Below are 22809 nucleotides of genomic sequence, written 5' to 3' on the forward strand. Positions count from 1 at the left end.
TAGCTGTTAGTCCATCATTTAAACATTGAGTTGACGACAGATTTTTTCCGTTATTTCCCGATCATGACAAGGAACACACGGCGGGTGTGACTGGTCAGCAGGGGACGCTCACTCCTCCATGGCACCTGATTCCAACTCTAATTCCAACTCTAATGTTTCGGAGGTCCGTGTTTGCTCTGCACCTGGTTTGTATTGTTTTATGGACTTTATTGACTTTATCTAAATTGAATAATGTGCATAATCTCCGTATCCATCTTCCAAATTTGAAATAACTTATGGTTAAATCAAAATTCAAATTGATATCAAAATCTATTGGTATTATCACTAAAACAAAGTTTTCATATAAAATAAAAGAGACACGAGTCACTGAATGTGAAAATAGTTTAATAACACAATGATAAGGATTCGAGAACGTTTATAATACTCTTTGCTAGAAAAAAGGAGAGGGTATTCAGTGATCGCCATGTCCGTCCATATGTCCATCTGTCCACCTGTCTGCAGTCTGTTAGACAGTGGGGTACCCATTTGTAATCCCCATTTCCCCTTAGACAGAACCTCTGAATAAAATGTAATGAGAATTTCACAGAATCTTAATAACATAGAGAAATTGTACACCTCCAATTTTACTTTTGTAGCTCATTGCTCACATTACTCACAGTACCTTAAGTTTTATACTATTGTAACACAAGTTCTTGTGAAAGATTCAAAAGAATTAATTATGTGTTAATTCTTTTGACGATTTGATATCAGTATTTAACAAAGGAAATGCGTAAACAAACATCCTGACCTCACTTTGATATCACTGTAAGACTACTTTATGAGAACATTTTAGCTTTTACTGAAAAGGAAAAAAAAGTAAATTCCAAAGGTAAAAAACATAGTGAAAATCATTGATTTCAACACAATATATTCTTAATCTTGTTTTTGTAAAATCATGCATATAATAAGCGTCGAATATATCTGTTATAAACATAAAGGCTGTTATTCTTCAATTAAATTGTCAACAATGCTAGACATTTACTCTAACAATGTTACTTGACCGTCGATCGAGTAGAACATAAGGCTTGTCTAGAGCTTTGGGAACATGATTTGAAACCTGTTCAAGTACTCAAATTGTGACCTTTTCGGAAAAAAAAAACATGACTGACTGTATATCATTTAAGGTCCATCTAGATTTTTTTTTTTCACTCATACAAATACACCACCATTTAGTGACTGAATGAAAACTGAAAGGTCTCTGAATGTTGCCATTGAACTTAGCTGAAAAGTTCCTATTTTTTAAAATAATTTGGAAAGATAATCAAAAATCTATTTGAATATGAACATACCCAACTTCTTACATGTATAATCAATTATGTGAGTGATCTTTTTATCATGTAATGAAGGGTATTAAATGGTTTCAGGTATACCCATGTCACCAGCTGCTACAGGTGGCAGTTCTTTATTCATGACATAAATATGATCATCGTCCTCCTTCTTTTTAAGATTGGAATCAATCCATCAAAGGCAGTAACACCCCATTGGCCCACTCACCCCACAACTTGTTATTATTATTTCAATTATTATTAGTATCATTATTATCATTAATGTTTCGAAACATACAAAGACATTTTCTGAATATAATATCTACTTATTTTTATTATGTCATTTAAACAACATTCACTACATGTATATGTCTCCAAAGCATAGTGTAGTTTGTAAAAAAAAATCAAATCAAATCATGCATAAATGTACAATCTTTGTGTCAAAAATTAAACTTTTAATATGAGAAGGTAAACACTTATCAAATAATTATGCATTCCAACGACATTTTGATTTACAACTAAAATGTATCTGCTTCGTTATAATAGCCAATAGCGTATAATTTGATACAATATGCTAAGGGGATATCTTAAAAGTGGTACGATCTATTCACAGAATTTAAAGTATACTGTATAAAGGAAATATAACCTGGAACTGAATCGACTCTTAAACTTTTTATGCCATATTTTTTTTATACTTAAGGAAAAGTTATAAAACTGAGCTAAATTTTTTCTGAAAAAAATTTACCTGATTCCTTATGATAATGCAATCAATATACCAGTTCATTTTCTGTTCTTTAATCTTACGATATGTCTGACAGACAGAGATTATAAAAAGGAACAGTCATCAAAGATGGGATATTGTAATGTACTTGAGGGTATTTAGAGGCACTGTTTAAATAAACGAGCCGAAACATGGATATATTTTTTGCATTTAAATTCAAATTTAAAGATATAAAACAATTCGAATCAATTTCCAATATGGTGTATTTATTAATACTAAGAACAGATGGATTAATGAAATGACGTCATAAACCTTTTTGTACATTTAAGTCTTGTAAAACATACTTATGCAATAATTTAGGATCATCGCACTTATAATTCTGGTTTTTCTCTCATATTTCGGTTTAAAAGGATTAGTATTTTATTATAAAACATTCATTCATAACTCTATCCTGTATGAAAAGCCCGGAAATATGGCACAGGGTAATGTCTAAGAAAATTGAAAATGCAGTAATGGTTAGATTATTGATAACTGTCCTATTTACAAAGTCTAAATAACATCAAAGAGTAAAAATGGAGAGGAAGGGAAAGGGTTGATTGGTAAGGAGGTGAAATCATGTATTCAGTGATATTTCCTTCTGTCTCCAGGTTCTAAAATGTTTTCTTCACATTTCTCAGCTTCTTTGAATAGGCACTATAACAATACAAGAGATATATTGCATTAAAGATGCACTGTAAGTCTAATGCTTTTGAAATATTCGCCACATATGGATCCACCACTTTACTGATTGCTGTAAATGGTTTCTCTGGCACTTTGTATGTGATCATATACAGATCTAAAGACCAGACCATACTCATCCTGAAAAAAAAAATGCGATGAAAACATGTTTTGAATTACGTAAATGACCTTCCCCTCTCAAAACATCAACTTATTTTTTTTATTGAAATTATTATGAGTCGTGGCGAAGTTCAATGGAGATATATTTAATTTTAACAAGCCTTTAGTTATCAAAATGTATTATTATAGTTTTATGTTATATACGAAGGTCTATTTGGTTTAGACGCTTAAAGCAATCCGTAATGTTAACATTCAAGCGTTAGCAGCACACTTGAGAAGGGATACACTGTAAAACTATGAAAATTTCACATGCGCGCAAATTATTTGCTTTACCGTACGTGACTTTTGCATTTGAATGAAGCTTTATCATGACCTCAACAAAAAGCTAAATATTTAGTTACATGTACTATTGCGGTTAATTTATTACCAACTTACAAAATTAGCACAGAACTCCGGTCTTCTAACTTGAAGTTGTCTGACGGCAGTGAAGACGTCAACACAGTCGTCTATATTTATCTGTTGTATTACGTTATGAAGGGCACAGAAAACGCCACACAGGCACGCTCCATCTCTGTTGAAAGAAATAAAGACGCAAGTTAAGCAAGAGGATGATACAATATGTACAAAGGTATTCTGATATGTGTTTACTACATCCTGAAGTGTGATAAATATACAGGTGACAATCAGAACGACTTTTAACCAAAGGAACAAGGGGATTCCAACAAACATATTTAATTTTGTTTGGTTGGGCATTGGTATACTTTATTAGCTTACGCTTCTAAGTTTTCCCTACCACACCGGTATATAAATAAAACAAAAAGTTTGGAAGTGATATAAATATAACATATAGAGTGATTACTTGCTGATAACTGTAATCGGCTTCTCATTCTCGTAACTCAGGGCGATTGATACCAGGCTTCTGAGCATGGATGTGTCTAGAGGTTTTCCGGATGTCCCAATGGTGACGTTCGGATCAATAATTGTAACTGAATGGGGTTCCTCCTCACTCTAAATCATCATTCAATAAAATGAAAAAGTAAAATATAATAAAATAAACTAAAAAAACTAAATATGCAATATTTTTTTTGTAAAGTATGTATTTTACTCTGAATGAAAGTATCAAAAAAGTAAATTCATGCAAGTCTGAAATATCACCAAATAAAAAAAAATGCTCACATTATTCTGCATGACGTGCAGTACGGTTTTTCTGACGTCAGATCCGGTTTTTGTTTGATAGTGAACATTGAAAGGAGTGACAATCTTTGGAGAGGAAGGAGTAGGTAGCCACGCTTTAGTCTTTAGAAAGAACACACAAGTGCAATCATTTATCTAGAATATTCTTATAATGTAACGTAATCAGTAACTGCAAAAGTATTTTAATATATTCTGAGTAATTACCGTTTGGTTCCTTCATATCTTATTTACTGCATATAATATTGATTAACCTACGAGAGTCAATTAAAAAGTTCGTAGACTTTTGTTCCAACTTTGTTATTTTACGTCATATTATATCCAAATTTGGTACACATATTTTAACAACAAATTGGAATAATTTAAGTTTAGAAATTGAAACATCTGTTCATATTTATGCATATTATCAAGGATTTGGAACAGCAAAAATGGGGTCACCGAGTAACGTCAAAATTGAGTAAATTACTAATTTTCACTTCATAGTGTCAATAGCCAGAACTCGAATAAATGGAGCTGAAACAAAATAAAATTTACATGTTTAAATTCAGTCTTGATGTATTACTGAAGATGCTATCAGGTACTGTAATATATCGTTCTGTTTGAAAGATATCAGTTTCTAAATACATATGGACTTGATTGAAAGGCCAAATATCATGACGTTGGAGGACCTCACGAAGCAGCGAGTAGCAGTAAAATTTTGCTTTGCATTCGGGAAACTTCTTTAACAAACTTTAAAAAATCTGTATACACCTGGAAATGTTTGAAAAATAAGCCGTATATTTGTATAAAGTGGAAAATACAATTTTTTAGTTGTAGCAAGTTTAAATCAGACGATAGATGGTCTGCAAAGAAACAGATTACAGTTTAAAATCTTGTTAAAACAGATACGAACGTCATTAAACGTCATGTGTGCTTCACTGTTGCGGGACTAATCGAGTTCCGGGGAAGGCCTAAGGAATTTGAAAACAATGACAATCTAGTTCAAGATATTTGCACATTCAATTGTTAGCAAACTAGGTGTTGAGTGTTATGGATATGTTTTTATGAATAGAGAAGACCCAACAAACTGTGTATGGAATTAAAAAGCAAAGTAATTTAGAGAAATTTTCTAGACGTTGTTTTAACGTTACAAAACCGTGCTCCGTGGAAACAAAACATCTTCTTTAAAAATTGGCAAGATGAATTCAACTTAATCAAATGAAATGAAACTTAACACATCGATAAAAAATGTTTTTATTTAGGTAAATGTGTTTATCTATAATCTTGAAATAATAATATACCGATGAGGAACACTGTCTACGTATTATTTGAATGACCCTCGTCTGTGGGAATCAAAATCAAAGTCAGTAATTTCAAGTTACGATTTTTTGGAAAGTACCAAAGAAAATTCACGAATGAGATGGACGAATTTAGTGTGCATAAAATCAAAAGCTTCGGCTATTTAAATGTTATATTGATTATTGTGAATCTAGTATTTAGAGAAAACTTTGCATAAGTAATATGCATGAAATCATGATAAAGAAAGCTTTTCGAAGGAAATTCTTTTCCTTAAAATTTATTCTTTTATTTAAAAAAAATATTAATAGGATATTCTCTTGGATTAAAACCTAAATATAATGGTAAGCAGCAATTTCTGTTGAGACTATAGTATTTTCGTTCATCATGTTCACCATTTCCCTTTACTCCACCGTTATCTTTTCATTTTATCCTAGTGTGCAAACAGTCTAGACATTTTAATAAGTAAGTACCGATTCAATCTGATCCAGAGGATTCATGCAGATGACGATATCAGAATCATGATCATTGAGCAAGCGCAGAAAATCAACAGCGTCCTCTGTCGGCGGATACTGCGTCACTATAAACGCTCTACTGTTGGTGTAAGACTGAAAATCGCAGGAAAAAATCAAATTATTTTTTTTTTCATTGTGAAGAATGAACATAAAATATCCATTAATGTAAAATCATTTGTGTTTTGTTGACAAAATAAAATCATCTAGACTATCATCAAATCATCAAAATCATCAAAACTATTTTGCATATTTTTTTACTTACTGATATATATATTGCGTTGATGAAGCATCCTCTCTTTGGGACGATTGGAGAAAGATAGACACTAAATTTATCCACTATTCAAAGAAACAAAATATATACGTCATGAAAAAAGGACATTATTTTAAAGTTCTGTTTGAGAGAAAAAAATGACTTCTGTGTTAAATGTTAGTTTTTCAAAGAAATGAACAACCCCTGTGTTAGGCATATTTTGTTATCTTTGATGTTCTTTCGCCAAAGGCTAGTAAAATTCAGGTTTTTTCCAAAGTGAACACACGCGTGCGTTTTTACAGTTTTGTTAAATTTTTCTCAACTCTGATCCATAAATACCTTCGACATTAGAGAAAAAATCTTAAATCATTGCATTAAGATAAAAAAGAATAAATTGCCAGCATCTTTCTAGCCTAATTGGCCCTTCTTCATCATTTAATGTTAAACTTACAGTGTTTGCACATGGAACTATGTGCCCAGAATTTGAAGTTAGCATAAAAACTTAAGATTATGGAAAATATCTAGCAAGCTCTGTGAATTTATTTCTCACATCACTGAAGCTTTCAGATGCAAGATCACAATAAACATGTTAAAGTATCATATATTTATTAAACAATACAAACTAAAGACAATATCTAGAGATATTAAAGAAAAACAATCAAATAAATGAACAATAAAAACTAATTTAAATCAGTCATTCTCTTTAAAAAAGCTCAACCGATGGACTACTTACAAGGAAGTATCCCATTCCTGTAAGCATCACCACAACTCTCCTTGGCTATTTTGTAATCAGAGTCAGTGTATGTAGGTCGCACTTTCATCAAAAGCTACAGAATAGATTTAAGAATAACTAAAGAGTAACTTTATATAAGTACACAATTTATATATCTTTGCTGTATATACATTAAGTTTTATCACATATTAACCATAAATACACATATATATTGCTTATATCAAGTTTTATCATGTACAATATTGATTGCTTGTATCATTAATCTAAATTCTTTTTTATAACCTTCCCTATATTTACGGATTTAATTTGACGATCTGTCCCAGCAAACTCATTCACTGATAGACTTGCTCATTCAATCACCTGATGACATTCCATTGCTGTTACATAGTTGCTATTTAATAACTGAACCATTTACAATCTCATTCGTTCATTATCTCACTAAGCAACAAACTGGAAATGCGTTTTTTTTTCGACAAAAATTTCCCTTGTAAATTAGCATGACTTTCTCCTTTAGTAAATAAAAACAATGATCACGTTATTGGAGAAGCCACGCTGATTGGCTGTAAATTAAGACAATTGTGTCATATATTAAAAATAGGCAATTGACCCCGATCTAAATAGTTTTTGAACACCAAACAACTTTACAACAATTTCCAAATAAAAACCTGTGAAATCAAAAAGAAATTATAACAAATAAAACAATTTCAGTTCCTTTTACTCTGTCACTTAAAGATATTATTATTGTAAATAACTTATTTTTTAAATACATTTCCTTATATATTCATTTATTTTCTCTAACTCACCACTTCTGCAATATATATAACAATCACACGGACCATAACATTTTTAATGATGAATTTTTCCTTTTTGACATAAATCATTTTTCAGTCATATTCTATTAGGTACCTGGAATTCTTTATGAAGTTCGCTCTGATTGGCTGGTTTGTCCATCGTGATAGATTGTGCCTTGTTGGTAAACTCGTCAATTGTGTGTACATTCACAGGGGATTTGTATATTTCATTTAACGCTAGGAAAATAGTGATATACTGTTCCTGCAAATATATTTGTTTTGTATTTTAAAATCTTATTTTATGTTAAAATCAAAAGAAAAAATAAAACAAAATAAGCATATTTTTAAATTTGTGCTACCTGATACACGTATCTCTATACAAAAAATAGCATATTCTTTTTTTATGTTAACAAGGTTTTTTATATTCACATAACTTCATTTTAACGTCCTATTGTTATAGTCTTTAGCTACATACATAAAACAACTTATGAATAAAGTATTCCTTGTACTTTTATAGATTGTTAACACAATTTTCCTTTTCGTAAAAATTCTTTTACTTTTATCAATATGTGGACACAAAATAATTATTTTTAAATAAACACTTTATTTTTTTAAGCGTAAATTTGAAGGAAAATACCGCGAAATTTTCAGTACCAGCATAAAATCTGCAACACAGTAAAATTTCAAATGATGGAGAACCTTGATATATATATTAATTACACAGATTAAACATTTTAAATGATGAAGCTTTTTGAAGAATTAATTTTTCACACAAAAATTTTCATTAAATGGCTCTCAATGTGCTTCAATGTGTCTTTTGAACTTCAATTGTGTCAGAAAGGTCTAATTTAAAAGTAGATATATTTAATATATTTGTTTTGTAAAAGCATTTTTTTTAGAACAAAACAAAATGTTTAAATTAACATGATATGAAATTAGAAGTGATTTATGGAGCTTTGCAAAGAACCTTGAAGCACATTGAGAGGCATTTAATGAAAATTGTTGAATAAAAATATTTAATTTTCAAGCTTCATATAAAGGCTTTTTGAATTAAATTATATTATTTTTCAAAACACTTTATTTTTTTAAGCGTAAATTTAAACTATTATTTCAGTACTTTAAATTAAATACATATTGATACTTGGTTATTGTAAATATGATCTTTAATTATGCATTGTTTTGCAAAAACCAAGTATTGTGTTTACTTTATAGATACTGAAAATTTATTAAGCCAGTATATAAACTGGTACTACTATTTGAATATTGGTGACATACATATGTTTGGACCATATTCATCCTATTTTCTCTCATCTTCTTGACATATTCTGCTATGTTAACTTTCCCTGTCTTTCTTCCTATCTTGTTCAGAACGTCTATTGCTATGTATGTCCCTGTTCTTCCAATTCCAGCACTAAAAATTTTGATTTTTCTTGATAGTCAAAGGTTTATTTATACATGTAATTGACATGCACGTAGTAATATTTTAAATCATTATAATTGAATGCCAATCAAAAAAAAAATATCTAAAATAATAACAATATTTCATCTTAATAAGGAATCACCTGCAATGAACAGTAGTTGGAGAATTTGTCGAATTGGTCCCTTTTCTGGTCACGTGTTCAAGGAAGACAACAAGACAAAGAGGATCCGGCGTTCCGTGGTCTGGCCAAGAGGTGTAGTGAAACTGGGTCACCACACGTGATTTCTTTGTCTATGAATAGAATTTAAATCAAATGCCTCATCACAATTTGAATTTAAAAAGCATATATAATATAATTGGCTTGACTTTGAAATATTTTTTTTTAACTTAAAATGAAAGCAACACTATAAGCAGATGAAGTTCGTTATGGTTTGGTAAAATACCCACCTCCTTATGAATAACAGTAATTTTTCGTACAATGTAGAATGCGTACTCTTTTTCTTCAAGCATTTTCACAGACACAGTTCCGTAATTAATGTGTTTGTTTCTTTCTGGCCAGTACTGGGTGCACTTGATCTGGAAAAAATATAGATTTTGACACTTTATTATAAAATACAAAGTAGTAGATTATTTTAATGTAGGGTATATATACATTCAAGGATATTTTCCTGAATGTTTGTTTATTATAGTAAATCAGTAATTATGTTTTAATTTTGTAAAGAAATATATTAAGTATAACACAGTTAACTTCGACACATATCTTTAACATATGTGTATCATATATATGTGATTCATAAGATTAGTTTCATATGGGAATCATATAAAAGGGATTCATATGTGGCCAAATTGCCTTTGTATAGAAAGAAAAATCAGGATAACCATCTGCTTTTTGCAAAAGAATTCTGCTTTTGGAGACTTTCTTAAAAGTCAATAAAATAATGTGTTAACAAATATTTCATACTATCAATATCATAAAACTCTACACATGTACAATTAAAAATGATAACGGAATCAAGAAAAAACTAGATAAAAATTTGCATTATGTTGGGTTTTTTTTTACATTAAAAATAAAACATAGTTTAGATGCCTATCCTAACAATCTTTTCTTGGTCAAGCATATTTTAAATAACATTTTATCTAAACATGAATAGAGTGTAGTCGATAGATATCATAACACAGATGATTATTAAAGGAAAAAAAAATCAGAATCATCTTTTAACAAACCAGTTTTCCCTATAGTGTTTTTTATTTCTGGTAACACATGCATGTATATGTTATAGAAACCCATGTTTAAAATGCGTCTTAGTAAAGAGACTATTTCACTTTTACAAATTCTGGAATTCTAATGAAATTCAATTTATTTCTCTGTAATATACCTTATTGCTCTCCTTGAGATTTGTCAGCATAACAATGACAGTCACATTTTCCTGCCATACCATTGTCCAAAAATCACAAACAGTGTTCTGTTTCGGTCCTAAAACAGAATAATACAGCAATCGGTAGATTGCTTACAGCGTTATTTTTCCTAAATGGGACTATCTGTATGTAACCATGACTTCTGCTCTTGAAAAGAAGATTGACAAAAAAAAAAATCACCTTCTTGCATAAAGCATGAACAGCCCTAATTAATCAAGAGAACAACTTGAACAAACTAGAACCTCCCTGAGAAATCTTCTCTTTTAATGTATGTTTAAACATCTTTGCTGTTCTAAAAGCCCCCCCCCCCTTCCCAACCGCCGGTCACTGCTATGCAATAATCTGATCACATATTATGGATCTTTCCTACTCGTTTGATTTCTAATTATTTGAATATCATTAATCAGGGCTGTAAATTAGTCAATTATACACTACTAGTATGTCAATAAGATGTTTCATCTGGACTAGGAGCATCTACGATTTTTCAAATGTTACTGTGACAGTCATTTGGAATATTTCTTTATTATTTCTACTGGGAAAAACTAACTGGATTTGACTGATAATCCATTTCCTCGAGTATGCATTCTGACAAATTTAGTTAACTTTTATTTAGTGATGCTGAAAAAAGCAGATTTTAAACAAACAGAGAGACGGGTGCCGGACGCCCGTCGATCAGTTGATTCTTTTCGGCCGTCACCTCAATTGATCTTAAGAGATATTTGAACTATTTTTTAAAGTTTTTTTACTTTTACTTACCAAGTTTAAAAAAATAACTAAATTAATCAAACTATGTAATAAAAATTCTGGAATAAGCTTGCAAGATGAAAGTAGGTATACATATGTACTATTTAGAATTATTCTTGTGTTATAAGACACAAATATTTAATTTTTTTTGGTTACACATGCATATTAAATAAAACTTTCACAAACACAAGAAAAAAAGTAACAAGTAAAACCTTGTGCAGCAATGTACTCATTTTCTCTTTCTGCGCCCTGAAAAATGTGAATTATTTAAATATAATTAGATTAGGCCTATCTTAAAATTAATTACGTTTAACTGAAATACAACAAAGAGAACAAAATTAAATATAAAAAAAATTAAATAAAAAAAAAATCAAATATAAATATATAAAGAATTTATTTCATCAGATGTTAAAAAACACTTTAAGTTCACCAGAGTATGAAACAGCATATTCTTACCCCCGAGTCCACCTCTGAGATCCCTTTCTGCTCTGCTCCAATTGTATTGTTTAATTGAAATTTGAACTTGAATACTGTTCGTTATCTCCATATAACCCAGTAACCATGAAGCCATGAAAAGAAATTTTAGGAAGAGGATCCCTTGCTCATCATAACTTTGTACTGACTTTTTCTTCTACCAAGGATCATAATAGAAGATATTCAAAGAATTGATCGATGTATTTTCACTTTAAAAGCTTTAAAGACCTGGGTCCGCCGCCATAAAACTTTAAGAATTCTCAAAAAAAAAAATCTCAACTCAAGTCTTGAGAATTACTCAGCTGAGGATTTGAGAATAAAACAGATTTAAGGAATTTTTATTTTTCTCAACTTTTTTATGAGGGCCGCTGAGTCTGAGAATTTTGGATTTGAGAAAATTCTCAGACTTGAGAGCATTCTCAGACTTAAGTATGTTTTATAACGGCGGACCCTGCACTTACACCAACAATTTACCAATGATCCCATCGAAATCTTGATAAAAGAATTCTTAATCCTTATAAAACTACACTTAATTCATTGCATTTCATTCATGTACAACAAAGAGTTACCTGAATGATTCTAGTGACGTAAAATTATAAAGGTATATGACTTGCAAAATTACATTCATGGATATCTGTTTTAATGCAAAAAAATCTTACTTCTATATAGTTAGCGTGTATGTAGTCTGAATCTGTCTTTAATACTACCCTAGAGTGGTCATCTGTTCCAAGAAAAACAAAATCTAATCAACAACAACCTTTTAGAAAGTTCGTTTTATTTATACTGGGACAGTTCAATAAAAAATATCTGATGTGCTATACCATAGTTGTTATGACACAAAAACGAAGCATTTGTGAATACTTACAAGGAAATGTAGTCTTGAATCTGTTTTTAGGAATATTTTCAGTCCTTTTTCCGACGTCACATTTGTAATTTTCACCGTAGGGTAACGTCTGAAACATGTATGGATTGTTGTATTCCATTAGTAGCACTGTGATGTTTGTTTCATTTTTTGATTTAATTTTGAATCTCTCTGACATATCTTATTACTAAGGGAACAATAAAAAAAACCATTCACCTTATTCGAACACAATATTTTCTTCAGTTCAAAACAATGATAGTTTGTATATTGTTTTCCCTCGAAAAATTTACTATTTAAAAATTTTATTATAATTTTTAGGAAAATCGGTAACATATTATTAGGTTTTAAATTCCTTTAAAATGGCAGGCATCGGATTAGTTCAATTTTTATATGTTTTTTGAATCTGATGATGTTTATAAGGGGGTCATATTGAAAAACAGGAACCCACTATCTTGTGAAAGATTAAAGGGTTTAAATTCCTTTTCTCGTCTAGTTGACCCCCTTTTTCCTCTGTACATCGTGTTACAATGTTATTTTGGTGCTGAGGGTCTAATTAGGCAATACCTAACCTAAGATGTTAAATACTCTTTCTTTGAGTTCCCTTTCTTCATCTCCCATTTTGTAAGCTGTGTGTTACTTCTTTCGTCTTTTACTTGAATATTTCACTTTTAAATATTGATGCTATTTGTTTGTGCCTGCTTTTAACAACAATAAAACAAAACAAAAACAACACAAAACAATACAAAAAAACAAAAAAAAAAAACAAAGAAACAAACAAAAAAAAACCAAACAAACAAAAAAACAAACAGAAAAGCTCAGTCGTTTATCAGGAGAACTAGAAATCATGGAAGTCTTTTATGTAGAAATGCCATTGCTCTCACATGCAGACATTTTATTTGATTCTAAAATTTTACGTACTGCATACTCCTTTTGAAATCCTTCATTATCATCTTTCCCTTTCTCAGTGATAACATTTTCTAACCGGCTCATCGGAATATCCGGTGTTGCTATATCATTTATATATATTTCTCCATATGGGTTCTCAGAGTGAACTATTTCATCTTTATCAACTTCAGCTAGGGGGTTATCTTCATTTTTACCCATCAAATTTTGCTCATATTTTCTTTTCTTGGAGCTTTTAATTTTTTCTCCCTTTGAAGATGATGGAGCGTTTGTATCAATGCCAGAAACACTTTTCACACTTTCTCCTTTTTCACCTTTAAAGAAAAAAATCCATTTATTGCATTTATTATTCTTTAAATTAAATAAGTCAACCTTAAACAAATCTAAATGAAATATCTCACGGTGCACTGCCTTTTGAGTCTTATTCTTGTTCTCAGTTCCTTTATTTGCATTGTACCTACATGTAAAATAACAATTAAAAGAAGATACGTCTAAGAATGTGATTAGAAATAAACAGGTTATACCGATTACAATTAAATTGTTTTTCATACCAAACATTATAAAAATTACCTTCTGAATACCAGCACCACGATCAGAATTATAAGAAGGGCAAGGACACCTCCAGCGATACCTCCAGAGATTGCAATTTGATTGCTTTCATCCTTATTCTGAGTAAGAGCCTACAATATGTGTAAAATGCAAAGTACTTTTTTGAAATTCTTAGATTAAAACTTTTCAAATTTATAATGAGAAGACCTCTATTGAAAAATATGTCAAATTCATCAAATATCATACAAACCCCATAAACTTCACAATCTCCAAAGACAGAGTTACATGTTTTATTTACGCAACTCTCACTGCAGTTCTGTATACAATCAAACCCATAAGTATATGGACTGCATTCTGAAAATAATCATATACATTGACAATGAAAATTATCAATATAACTCGCTGAAAAGAGACATTTAAATCATGAGTGCAAGCTGTCATTGTAAACTTAAAGTATAGTTCCCTAAAAAGAGATATTGAAATCAAGAGAGCAAGCTGTCTTCAAAAACTTAAAGGGTAGAATTACAATATATTTTTGCATTAATACGTTACCTTGTAAACAGTATGCTCCATAGAAACCCCTGTCGCATCCAGTTAAACAAGATCCATTGATGTGGTGACAAGATAAAGGCTGCCGACATTTACCACAGGGCTGGCTACAGTTTATGCCATATTTATTATTGGAACATTCTAAAACAATTAACAATGTATCATAGTAAAATACAGAGAGCTGATGTTCAAAATGTTGAGTTTAAAAAATGTATTTCATTTAAACATTTGTTCAAGATATATAGATATTTTTTTTTACATTTCTGCAATCTTAACAGCCATATCTAAAAAACACAGACTAATGTTGATAACATCTTTACTGGGCAGCATGCATTAAAGGTTCTTCTTCAGGTACATGTTGTTGCGTATGCATTCCGTTACACACGTTTCTCCATGGGCCCGTGGCCCCACCACAGTCAAATTTCTTAGCGCCACAGATATCAGCGCCATAGTTCCGCCACAGTTAAAATATTAGCGCCACAATACGATCGTTGTTGGCAGTACGATAAATATATAAATTTATTCATCAATGAGCCTCAAAAGTATGTACCGTTTTCAGTTTCTAGTGCTAAACTGTTAATTTAATTTACTATAATTAAGCCCTATTGGCTGGCTTGCAAAATTAATTATCTTCAAGACCTCGCTGGATACTTGAAGCCTTTTTATGTACACTTCACGAAATTTATCAAGTAAATTTTAAACATTAGTTAGTCCATGCTTAAAAAGTTCTACAGTTAACAACGTCTCTAACATTGCACTTGTACAAATCGATCATTCTTTGCTTTTTATTTGATCTACATGTATAAGAATTTCTTCTGTCCTTTAATGAACACTATATGTATGCGTATATTTTTGTAAACATTTTATTTTTAAGTTATGGTTAAAAACCTATTATTATTCTGATACATTTTTAAGATTTTATAGGCAAATATCTATTTATTTAGTACATGTACATGTATGTGTGTTTTAAGATGAGGGAGGTGGAGGGGGACAATGTTAAGTTATATCGTGGAAATGTTTTAATTGTTTTTACACTGTGTTACATCGATATTAATTCTGATATTAATTCACCGTTTTTGAACTTTTCATTTTGCCAAAAAATAATTTTATTTGTGTTTGAACATGATTTTGATACAAAACTGTCGAATGTTCTTCAATTTCTTTCGGGGTTCCTTCGGAAATTTTGTCTCGATATGACAGCAAATATAAGTACTTCGCGAAATTCCTGCGCCACAGTAAAATTTGAAATGATGCATGCATTAACAGTTTTATATAGAGGCGTGTGAGTACTCTACAACATAAGCTACTTAATTTATTTATTGCTGCATACCATAGCTACATTGAAGTCCCTCCCAGCCTGGTTGACATCCACCTTCACACTCTCCGGTCGTTCTGTTACATTTAAAGGCTTCACCACAGTTTTCATTACAATCTCGGTCACAATTATTTCCGAACTTTCCATCCAAACACTCTGTTAAAAAGATGTTAAAATAAATTTCAATATAATAATCTGGCAAGTAAAAATTATTTTAAAACATATCTAATATCAATTTTAAAAATTTCTTTGTTGAATTGTAATCGTAATATTGCCTAAAATGTCCTTAGTTTCAATTCGAAACGTATTATACCTTGATCACAAACTATTCCTTTAAACCCAGCATCACAGCCTTCAAGACAAGAACCATTGACATGATTACATTGTTTATATTCCAGACACGCTCCACATTTAAACCCGCAATCCTGACCATATCTTCTGCCGTCACATTCTGAAAAAATGGAAGTAAGTATTTCAGTCTTTAAAAATCGTTCACATGAAAATGATACTTGTTTTCGTTGTTATCAAAAACTTGAAAAAAAAATTAAAATTCAAACTTATACACACAGAGATCTGATATTCAGATTTATAAAACTCAAGCTTCATAATCATTTTAATAAAATTTTAAATTTACGCTTTTTAATGTTATTCTTTCTTCTACACAATGACAACATACATTCTTAGCTTTACTAAGCATATTTGAAAAAGTTTAAGGTGAAAAATAAAATGCATCTATTTAATCAATGAACCGTTATTTCTTTGAAATATATAGTCTCATAACTGTTACGGTGTGTGTAAACAATTTTTTTAATCGCGTTTTTAAGATTTGTTTGCACACACCGTTGCAGTTATGAGATTATATCTTAAAAAAAATAATGATCTATTAGTTATTTTTTTTTTTGATTCTCTACCTTGACTGCAAATGAGATTTATATTTTAAAATCTATGTATTATCCTTAGTATTAGCTACAGTTAATCGGAATAGCCAATGTAACTGCTTCTTGTAAATTTGAGCGTGATTTTTGATTTTCGCTTACATGTATGACATTGCACTTTCCTCGACATTCAACGAATACGACGTCAAACTTAAATGTTTGTCTTAACCCTTTGAAACCCCGTGCGTCTGATGGTGTTTTGAATGCAATAGATTTCCATTAATTTTATTTGCAGAAAACACGTGTAATGTAAATATATAAAATTGTTACTTATATGTTTGAAATAGAAGTAATAATGTCCTACCATTTTCGCATTGATAGCCCTGATATCCAGGTTTACACCAGGAACACACCCCAGTCTCTATGTGACAATAACGACAGTTCTCAGGACAGGGGATGAAACAGTCCAAGCCATAAAAGCCAGGTATACAACCTTATAACGATGAAAGAAGATCTTTCATAAGAATTTTAAAAAAAGAAGATTTTTTTTTTCTTTTCGTTAATGTAAAGTGTATCGTATGAATGCATTTTTATTTACGATTTCCATTTTTCTGACACTGTGAAAGTTCGACGCCTTTTTTCTTGTCCCAGTATAACCACTAAAAACCATTATTCTTACAATGAAAAAAATCATCTAAATTATAGTTGCTGAGAAAGCTCACTTATTTTGGCCTAAACATACCTTACAAGAAATCTTTCATTTCTGAAAGCAAGACTAAAAGTATATAAGAAGAAATGTACATTTGTATAACTGGTACATGTAAGACATAGTAAGATTCGAAACCTTCATACCGTATACTTCCACCTCACAAAGTTCATTAAAAGCGTATATTGAATATCCAGATGGATAACTGGTGCCACGAAGTCTCTCATTGAAATAGATGACGTATTGGCCGTGTACAGGACAGGTTATATTGGCAATTGACGGTATAGTTGCCCTTGTGTAGTTGGTATCATGGAAACATAAGTAGCCTTCAAGACGGTTAGTTGTGTTTGACACATAAACATAAAATCCAAGAAATCTTCTTGTGTAGCCGTTTGTTGCATCTAAAATGAAAAAAAAAACCTATTACTAATTCAGGAGATATTTTCCTGGTCAATGCATACATTTACATGTATATGTAGATACCACAGTGGGCTTGAGTGGTCTGTCTGGGATGGTTATGCGTTATCTTTCTAGATGCTTGATCCCACATATCGAATTTTTAAAGATGTTGTTTTTAAATCAAAATGGGAGCAGAGGAATCACGGACCTTCAAAAAATCAGACGTGGGATCAAATCCCATGGAGGAGCAACCTCTGCCGTTTGGCTACACCCACCGTGTGCTCCTTCTCATGACTTGTCAATATGGAATATTTGAAACATGAGAGACAGATCAAGTAATATTTTCTCAACAAAATATGTATTCTCTAATTAAATAAAATATTATTTACAGGTCGTCAATTCAGTGTGTGAATAATGGAACACAGTACTGTCTATCATTCAAGAAAAAGAAAGCAAAAAGTATGAAAAACATCAGTCATTTGACTCAGTGTCAAAATGTAATGTTGACAAGGTCATTGTATCGAACATAGGACTTACGATATGATGATTCAAAACAAGACTGCTGGTTTATTTAAGGAATGTTTTTTTTTTCAGTTTAGTGTGAGTTATTGGTGTGTGAATCACACAGACTTTTCACGTAGGCATATTTCATGAAGCGCACTAGCGCTTCATGAAAAATATGCATACGTGCAAGTTTGTGTGATTCACACAACAAATAACTCATACTTAACTAAAAAAACATTCCTTATATTTACATTTAAGATGTTTGGAAGCAACTAAAATATACTCAGTGATTGAATTTCTCGCTGTCCTATATCGCTACAATTTTACTTACGTCGCTGCAGCCTCATTGTGACGTCACGTTAACACACGTTTCTCCGTGTATATTTTTACGCGTGAGTATACACAAAAATGACTTTCAAATCAATTTCACAGTTGGCTTAGTAGAAAATCACAGCGAATGTTAATATTAAGATTTAAAGGTGAATATGTACATGTACTTAATCTTTTTTTTTTATATTGAACTCACCCCACACAGCATTATCTGTCCTATAATAAATTCTTATGTCATGGATGCTGTATACTGATTCCAGATTCACCCACCAAGTGGCAGTTCTATACCTAGCGGCTGATATAACACATTCTCCTCCCCAAGCTTTGAGGTTTGATTTTTTACCATCTACTGCGTTACTGGAGTTGAACAAAGCATTTCCAGGATTATATTGCTGTGATTGCCATGTTGGTTTGCTGAATGCCACATTCTCTAAAAAAAGAAAAGAAATCAACATATTCTTATAAATTTAATGAACAATTTTTTTCATATTTGAAAATCATAATTTGAAATAAATTAATTACATAAAAATGGCGTAATGTGTTTTAAAATAATGCACACAAATCCAATATTGCAATGGATTTACACTAGAAATAGTGACAAAACCAAAATATATTATCTTTTCAAAGTGAGTTTTACTGAAATTATAATATTATTTATCTTGTTTTTACTTTTACCATTAGTACAATTAATAGTGGAATCTCTTTTCCATTTCAATTGAACTAAAAGTGGTCAGTTAAAATGAATTTGAATAAAGTAATGAGAAAGAAATAAACTCATTTAGAAAAATAATAATAACAATAAAAAGAATATAAAACCTAACCTCAAAAATTGAACATTTTTACTGGATGTAGATTTTAAAAAAATTATTTATTTTCTTATATTGAATGACTCAAATAAAATGTAATCGTAATTAGTTTTTGAAGAACTTCTATATGATTGTAAAACTGGTTATTAGACTCCTTTAAGGAAGACACTAGATATATTTATTTATAGGATTCCCTTTTGTCGATGTATGCTATAAGTACATATACAATGTGTCATGTAGCTGCAGATCTGTAAAGTTAGGGTTTTATATTTTAGTCATTCACCCTACATGTAACGCTACAGATCCCGTAATGCAAAAAAAGGTGCAATTTACGATACAATATTTATTGCGCACTTTTGGGGCAGAATTTCTCCACCTTCTAGAATTGGTCAATCAACTACCTTTCACTCCCTAATTCTTGACTCATTCTGTAGCCAATAGGTATGTTTTTTCTACCTCTCAATCATTTATAGTCGTCTATACAGGCAATAAACTCGCTTAAGTAAATTTTCAGCAATCTATCAAATAAATTTAAAGAAGCGAGTTTATCACCTATAGAGACGACTATAAAGGATGGGAGATGGATAAAATATACAGATTTCGTTAAATAATGTACTATAATTTCATAAGAAGATGATGTAAATGAGCAAAAGTGCGCAAAAAATATTGCATTTGTTGTTTCTAGCGTTATTAAATATAAAACTAACGCTACAGATTGTCTAATATATCCCTATTTGCAACATGAATAAATTCATATGTGATTGCTAATTAAAACTCATTTACTAAAATACACAAATGAATTAAATTATCAACATGATGAGCTATGTATTGTCAGAAGGTAGACTGCGTTTAATCAAAAGAAATTTGTCACATCTTTGCGTACACTATCCTATTACAATATGGATCAGTTTTCAAGGTGTGCTTTAACTTGTGGGAAAAAAATAATTATGGCCGTAAAAAAAAAGAATTTACCTACTATACCCAGATGTCCATTAAACTCCTAATGCTAAGAAATATGTTTTCATAGAAACCATACTAATAAACTTTATATAAAATGATAGACAGCACAGAATCCATCAATGGCTCTTCAGACAATAAAAAACCCCAAAAAGCAAACTCAAATTCTATCAGGAAGTTTTATTTATGTGAATCTATGTTCTTTTTCACCTTTCATCGTTGACCAAACGGGAAGAATAATATATATACCACCATAAATGCAATTTAAATTTTTTAATAAATTTTGACAAGGTCTTGATTTTAGATGTACTGATTTGGATCATTTATGAAGTTTCAAAGGTTTGCTAATGTATTTGTTGATAAAGCATATCTAATGAAGAAAATGTGGCCTCCTTAGTGTCAGACACAGAGACAGATGGGCACGAGATTTGCATGCATATTAGGCTTCCTTAGCTCCTGATCTATCGACCTTCCTAGTTTACATTCCGGTAGAATTATCAAGAATCCATCTCCTCTAACTTTCATAGTGTTATCACATAGAAAAAAAAAGAATTTGAAATATTATGAAATTAACAGAGGAAAGTAAATGTAAAAAATTTTCCAAATGATTTTTTTCCTTATAAAAAAGGAATTTGGAGAGAAAAAAAAAAACAATTTTATAGGTAAAAGACGGAAACAAATAATAATAAATAATGAAAAAGGAAATGAAAAAAAAAATCACAAGAAGATAATGTAAATGAGCGCTAAATTTTTTTTTTTAAATAAACTCTTTCCCCTAGCTTTTTCCGTGACATTTGAGAATATTTCCCGATGTTATAGTTTTCCCTGCAACGCAAAGAGGTGTAGAAAAAACATTGTTAGGTAAATGAATATTTACATTGTATAGGGGTGGCCATTTATTGTACAATGAAAAACTGTATTTTACTATCCGTTCCCATTTTCACACAATTATCCTTAACGACGTTCGCTACTGAGCTTTTGAGCAGATTTTTATCTGAATTTAAAATATTTGCATAATGTTTGAATTCTTTCAGTAAAAAAGCATAAAGTGAGAGACTATAATTTGTGATGAATTTTTTTTTTAAACAATAATCATTTTCTCTCTTTCTTATTATATAGAATATGTTTATTTTGGATTCCTATTTTTACATCCAGCCTGCTCATATAATTATTTTGTGCAATGGACTGTTTTATACAAATCCTGAATTATCTATTAAATGAACTGTCACGAATTCTATCATCATATTTGATAAATATAGGAAATATATCGTAAAAATTAAGAAAGAATAGCCCAAATTAAGATTGAAATTGGCACTAATTTTGTAATATCTAAAAATTGACCAGAGATCCTCACTTTTAAATTTCTTTTCTGAATATATGTGATATCTTTTAACCATTTTTCTTAAGTTTAGTAATTTGCTTGTTAAATTTTTAATGCCAGAAAAATGAACATATTTGAGTGGAAAAGGGTGAAATAAATGTACATGCGCAGTGATTTGAAAATTTTTTCGTTGTCACAAATTTAACGTGTCTATTTAAGATGAAATAAGACTTTGCTTGTTCCACTCATTAATTTGAACAAACTTTATTGCAGAAAAAAAACTAAAAAGAAAATATTTATGTGTAAGTCGTATTTACGGTGCAAAAAGGTAAATCTAAATGATATGTAGCGCCAACAGAAATGCATCGATCAACATTATTTTCGTGCATTAATTCTAAAAAATATACTTGATAAAAAAAAAAATTCTCATTATTTTTAATTGAAGGATCCAACTTCCATAAGTTAAGTACGTGTACTAAGATTTATTTTTAAAGCTGATTTTTTTTTTTTGTTTATTTTGTTTAAATCACATACTGTGCATTGTAAAATATTGTATTTTATTTAAAGAACTATAAAACATCGTTCATCTTCGATCAGAGACTGACTCATTTATCAAATCATCAAATAAATAACAATAAAAATGAAATTCAATAGAAATAAATCATCATTCGATGGGATTTTTATACCACTTATTACCTGTTTATACATGTACCAGATTTTACTAAACACCAGTTGTGTTACATTTGCTGTTTCATTGATATTCAGTAAATGAATTGAAATAATTTTTAAAAATGATCAAAATATGCGGAATGAATTAACGATGAAAAATGTTGAATATATATAACACTATTTAAGTAGCCAGTTGTATATTTACTGTCGGATCTAGAGATTGCCCTACCAAGCCCCTTCCTTTACTACTTATCAAGTTATTTGCCACTTTAAAGGACCGTATTATGTATTGTGTCAGAGTGATTTCTAAAAGTAATATTAAACACTGGAAAATATCCAGAATGATATAGCAAGTTCTGAAAACAAGACCCAATCACAATCCAAAAATCAGCC

The 22809-nt window shown here is 30.4% G+C and overlaps 2 protein-coding genes across 2 annotated transcripts in view; both read right to left on the bottom strand.

Annotated features, from left to right (window-relative positions):
- LOC134236039 (multiple epidermal growth factor-like domains protein 10) overlaps positions 1 to 22809 on the bottom strand; it is a 110315-nt gene that overhangs the window by 85564 nt on the left and 1942 nt on the right. Inside the window, exons 2-4 of the mRNA XM_062718224.1 lie at positions 18860 to 19093; positions 17577 to 17831; positions 17089 to 17217 (exon numbers count right to left, since the gene is read on the bottom strand). Of these exons, the coding sequence (XP_062574208.1) occupies positions 17089 to 17217; positions 17577 to 17831; positions 18860 to 19093 (618 nt within the window). The remainder of the gene's footprint in view (positions 1 to 17088; positions 17218 to 17576; positions 17832 to 18859; positions 19094 to 22809) is intronic.
- Positions 2631 to 22809, bottom strand: part of LOC134236035 (receptor-type tyrosine-protein phosphatase T-like) — a 56254-nt gene continuing 36075 nt past the window's right edge. Inside the window, exons 8-29 of the mRNA XM_062718212.1 lie at positions 16163 to 16300; positions 15865 to 16005; positions 14538 to 14675; positions 14236 to 14339; positions 14007 to 14116; positions 13838 to 13893; positions 13452 to 13750; positions 12537 to 12624; positions 12331 to 12392; positions 11410 to 11446; positions 10414 to 10511; positions 9485 to 9613; positions 9180 to 9328; positions 8893 to 9028; positions 7733 to 7879; positions 6827 to 6920; positions 6106 to 6179; positions 5802 to 5936; positions 4039 to 4158; positions 3722 to 3870; positions 3298 to 3433; positions 2631 to 2883 (exon numbers count right to left, since the gene is read on the bottom strand). Coding sequence (XP_062574196.1) covers positions 2806 to 2883; positions 3298 to 3433; positions 3722 to 3870; positions 4039 to 4158; positions 5802 to 5936; positions 6106 to 6179; positions 6827 to 6920; positions 7733 to 7879; positions 8893 to 9028; positions 9180 to 9328; positions 9485 to 9613; positions 10414 to 10511; positions 11410 to 11446; positions 12331 to 12392; positions 12537 to 12624; positions 13452 to 13750; positions 13838 to 13893; positions 14007 to 14116; positions 14236 to 14339; positions 14538 to 14675; positions 15865 to 16005; positions 16163 to 16300 — 2618 coding nt within the window. The 3' untranslated portion in view covers positions 2631 to 2805. The remainder of the gene's footprint in view (positions 2884 to 3297; positions 3434 to 3721; positions 3871 to 4038; positions 4159 to 5801; positions 5937 to 6105; positions 6180 to 6826; positions 6921 to 7732; positions 7880 to 8892; positions 9029 to 9179; positions 9329 to 9484; positions 9614 to 10413; positions 10512 to 11409; positions 11447 to 12330; positions 12393 to 12536; positions 12625 to 13451; positions 13751 to 13837; positions 13894 to 14006; positions 14117 to 14235; positions 14340 to 14537; positions 14676 to 15864; positions 16006 to 16162; positions 16301 to 22809) is intronic.

The sequence above is a fragment of the Saccostrea cucullata genome, unplaced genomic scaffold (genome assembly GCF_032062105.1).
Source record: "Saccostrea cucullata isolate Sc308-1 unplaced genomic scaffold, CSIRO_AGI_Scuc_v1 ctg1483, whole genome shotgun sequence".
Taxonomy (NCBI): Eukaryota; Metazoa; Mollusca; class Bivalvia; order Ostreida; family Ostreidae; genus Saccostrea; species Saccostrea cuccullata.